This window comes from Hordeum vulgare, chromosome 5H, assembly GCF_904849725.1.
Source record: "Hordeum vulgare subsp. vulgare chromosome 5H, MorexV3_pseudomolecules_assembly, whole genome shotgun sequence".
In the NCBI taxonomy this organism is placed as follows: domain Eukaryota; kingdom Viridiplantae; phylum Streptophyta; class Magnoliopsida; order Poales; family Poaceae; genus Hordeum; species Hordeum vulgare.
In genome coordinates this window covers 551,406,168-551,410,738 of record NC_058522.1, presented here as the reverse complement: position 1 = coordinate 551,410,738, position 4,571 = coordinate 551,406,168, and the positions used below count along the sequence as shown (strand labels likewise).

The following is a 4,571-nucleotide window of genomic DNA, read 5'->3' as shown; positions in this document are numbered from 1 at the left end:
AATGTTCAAAGTATTACCAACTGAATTGAGTAATTTGTATTAGCTTTCATCGTGAATACAAAATGATAATTTATACTTGGTTTCCTGTGATTTTTACTACAAACTTTCGGCGGATTCAACAATGAGGATTTTTATAAGCAAATCCAACAGTGAAGATAGTGGCACCAAAAAATACTGGACCGTGAACCTTTTTCAAAGGCTTTGAAGCGCTCAAGTCCAAGTCCAAGTCCAGAATTTACGATCCAAGCCTGTAGAAACACCAGCAATTCGCCGTATAGGCCCCCTCTTCCCCGGCATTATTGTAGCGCCTCTACCGAAATCTTTACTGGTCATCCTCTTTCCTGAACAAACATTGACTGCACCCATGCCGTTCTCGCACTCGTCGACTCTCCGTCCGTACGTACTCCCCTCCTCCTCCTCCTCCTCCTCCTCCTCGGCCTATTTAAATCGCAAGCTTCACCACACCAAGTGCACCAGTAGCAACCATCTCACGCTCATAGCACAAGACAGAGCGAGTAGAACCGATATCCTGTCTGTAGGACTGTAGCTGGCTAGCTAGCTAGGGCGGAGCCATGGCCAAGAAGCGCTCTGCCACTGTCGCCTCCCTCCTGCTCTGCCTCGCTCTGGCGGCGCACGCCGTCGCGTCGGCCAGGACCGTGCCAGCTGCAGCTGGCGGCACCGCCGCGGCGGCCTCGCTTCCGGTGGAGAGCGGCGCCGGTGTAGGAGGAGCGGGCACGGCGGACGCGAAGAACCTGTTCGTGGGCGTGGGAGGCATGGGGGACCTTCCGGGCTTCCCCGCTGTGGGCGGCGGCTACGGTGCTGGCTTCGGCAACAACGGAGCCGGCGTCTTCACGGGCGTCACGGGCCCGCTCGGCGGCGTCGGGGGCGGCGTGGGGAGCGTCGGCCCGGTCGGCGGCGTCGGGGGAGCCGGCGGCATCCCTTTCGGAGGCTTCGGGGGTGGCAGCGCCCCGTTCGGCGGGGTCGGGGGCGGGTACGGCGGCGGAGGCGCCGGCGGCGCCACGCCTTGAGCAGGCCGCGGTGGCCGAGCTAGCTAGGGCGCTCCGGGACATGCATACATGTACGTGAGAAGATCTGTTGTTGGTGCATGGTGGATCGCGCTAGCTTTGACTATGTATTTCCTTGAACCTAGTGTTGTGTCATCTCACGGTGCAGAGTATATGCGCAGAAGTACTTGGTATGTGGACAACTAGTAGAGGTTGGAGTGTGTGTGTGGCCAGTCAGGGTTTGTGACTGTTGTGTGGTTGTGTACGTGTGTTTGGTCGTGTGTACTACCTGTGTACTAGCTGGCTAGATAATGGTATGTACGTAGTGTGTGATTCTCGTGGTGTTCTCAACTCAAGTCGGTGTGCTCCCACAGTGTTCCAAGATCCAGTTTCATTTCGTGTGTGCGCGTCTCTTTCGTCTGCGAGGCAGCATTGACATCTGGTAAGACAAGGTATGAACCAAAGGAAGAAAATACTCGGGTAAATTGTTGTAGAGACAAAATATATACTCCCTCCGTCCGGAAATACTTGTCCTAGAAATGTATAAAATGGATGTATTTATAAGTAAAATAAGTCTAGATACATCTATTTCTACGACAAGTATTTCCGGACGGAGGAAGTATGAAGCAACCAAGCAAAGGAAGAAAGCCAACTGTTCTTGCTCATTCGAACAATTCAAAGTACGAAATTAGTCGCCATAATAAAAATTGCCCACCTATGTATTGTGACCTGTGTGTGGACTTTACGAACTGAGTTCGAGTTCTCTTCAATGTACCGGTGTTGATCTCAGCATCCACAGACATTCATACGGGGTTGCCAGAGTAGCATTCACGTTTTCTTCTGCTCCAAAAGAATGAACGTTCACGCTCCTGGCGCCGAGGCTCTCAGGGTATGAGCTACATACTCGTTGATCTACTTCCACACTTGAACGTTACAATAGAAGACACGGTTCCACACGGGCCAGCCGGAGCAAAGATTTATGCTTGCCAGTAAAATATGATCGATATCGCAACATGGGCTGGGATTTATTTAGGTCCTGTTTAGAACCATCCAAATTATATAATCTGGTTTTATAATCTATTATGTTTTTAAACAAGACAGATTATCTTGCAGTTTATAAAAATTAAATGACCAGATTATTAAAAACTCATAATCTAATCTACCCCAGCTAAAATCGGATTACAGATTACTAATGACCCATTATCCTTGGAAAGTTGAAGATAATTACCTACTGCCACCGCCACCGCCCTTTAAACATGTCCATCTAGATTATTATCTTTACAGCTAAAAACAAAGGACAGACATGTCATTGTATAATATAAAAACCTTGATTACAGTTTATATAATTTGGCCTTCAAACATGCCCACCTAGATTATTTTTATAAACCAGATTATATAATCTATCTTTATAATTCAAATTATTACTTCCTCCGTTTCTAAATATAAGTCTTTGTAGAGATTTCACTAGTGGACCACATACGGATGTATATAGACATACTTTACAGTGTACATTCAATCATTTTGCTCCGTATGTTGAAATCGCTTAAAAGACTTATATTTAAGAACGGAGGGAGTATAATTTATTATGGTTCCACGGCCAGGTGCATCAATTCACGCACCCTCGATCTGCTGTCCATGCTGCGTTGTCTGCATTTGCGCTTGCCACAAAGGCCTCCCACGGCACATTATCTACACAGCCAGCCAGGTAAACGAGTCCACAGTAAGTACAGCCCATTGCGCGCCACGGTGACGAACCAGCCGTACGTAGATACGTACTGTACGCCCCTATGCATGCATGCATGCATGCACGTACTTCGGGGGGAGGTCCATCTTTAATTTGTAGTCCAGGAGCAGGACGCACGCAGATGCTAGTAGGCGGCACGGCGATCAGCGACATTGATGCGAATCCGACCTCGAGATCGGCGTCACGTCGGTTTAGGTCTGGCCGTCTGGGCACTGTGCCCTTGCCATTCAATTCATGACGATCGCAGATCCAGATGGGGTGTGGAAATGTGCTTGCTCGGGCAACCTCTGGCCGGCCAATGCCATTCAATTCATGCCGACCGAGAGCGCCTCTCCGGTCAAGGTCAGGCCGTGCTCTGAAGCGGCGCACACAGCGTCACGTGGCGTGCACTCCATCGATTGGGTGCTCCAGCCTTCCAGGTCGATAGGGCACGAGGCGCCATTTATTATGAGTTGGCAGCCGATCGGCGAGCGAGGATAGGAGTAGGACGGGGGCGGTGCTGCAGCGAGCTAGGGGCATCACTATGGGCTGCTGGTCTGAGACCGGAGCCGTCTTAAATCCTCGTGTTGCAGATGCTGCTGCTGCGGCAGCAGCAGCAATAGAGGAGAGCGAATGGATGGGCACGTAAATACGTCTCACCACTGCGGCCTACTGCTACTCCGGTAGCAGCAGCGTGCTCTGGTGCGCGCGGGTTGGCACGACGGACGGACGGACGGGGCCGGTGCTACAGGCGAGCTCCGGGATGCCCATGGCGCATCACCGCGTCCTCTGCGAGAGTACAGTAAAGTAAATAGCCGCTCATAGACCAGTGCATGGTCCGTGCGGCTGCGGCTGCAGCTGCAGTGATCAATCCGCTGCCGTATTGCGGCTATTGCTTTTGCATGCGTGAGCTGAGGCAGGTAAGCAGATGCACCGGCCAATGAAAGCTCTGGTTCAATCCTCAGCTGCTGGCTAGCTCTGGATGTTCCGCGAAGCGGGGCAGGCTCGCCCAGCAATGGATGGATGGACGGCTGGCTGGCTGATGAGCGGCGGAGTGCACACGTCCGTGCGTCCGTAGCAGCAACAGCTCAACGTGTCATACTGTAGGCTGTAGAAATTAATCATGTCGTTTCTTTTGGATTAAAAAAGAAAGTCAAACCGAGTCCTAGCAGTATTAGGATTGCTAGTCCTAGTCTATTTACATAGTCCCTTGTAGACGTGTATAAAAGACACCCGAGGGGTGTTGATTGTAACACCAGAAAAACGAAAAGCAATACAAAGCAAAGGCTCGACACAGGCATTTAACCATCAAATCCATCGATCAGTTTTATTCGTGTCGCTAGTTACGCAAGTTCCGTCAAGTAGCCGGCCGAAGCAAGAATCGCGTAGGCACGCCTGTACAGCTGCATACGCATGTTCAAAAGCTAACAATTCGTATCTAGAGCCTCGACGATCTACGATCTACGATGACGGACAGCGACATTGAATCGGTCAAGTCCGGCAAGGACGGTGCCAAGGCGAACAAGAACGGCAACAAGGTGAAGAAGGGCGTCAAGTCAGCAACCAGTGGTGGAGGAACGAGCGGCGCCAACGTCCAGGCGCATCGCAACATCCCCATCCAGTACCCGATGCTCACCGACGCCAACTACGACGTGTGGGCGGTGAAGATTAAAATTATTCTCCGAACCCTTCGAGTGTGGCAGGCAATCACGGACGACGACGTCGATGACGAGTCCGACGAAGGTGCCATGGCCGCCATAGCCCAGTCCGTGCCGGATTCTGTGCTAATGACATTGGCGGAGTTCGAGACGGCAAGAGAGGCGTGGAACGCAGTCAAGGAGATG

The 4,571-nt window shown here is 51.4% G+C and overlaps 1 protein-coding gene across 1 annotated transcript; it reads left to right on the top strand.

Moving 5' to 3' along the window:
• The first annotated feature begins 450 nt into the window (after positions 1 to 450).
• Positions 451 to 1,337, top strand: LOC123398953 (glycine-rich cell wall structural protein-like). Its single transcript, XM_045093393.1, has one exon. It carries the CDS (start codon positions 573 to 575, stop codon positions 1,026 to 1,028), a length of 456 nt encoding a protein of 151 aa, XP_044949328.1. The 5' UTR covers positions 451 to 572; the 3' UTR covers positions 1,029 to 1,337.
• Positions 1,338 to 4,571: the final 3,234 nt, after the last annotated feature.

What these genes read in the sequence shown, in the direction of transcription:
- LOC123398953 (XM_045093393.1), top strand. Translation starts at nt 573, where the DNA reads ATGGCCAAGAAGCGCTCTGCCACTGTCGCCTCCCTCCTGCTCTGCCTC.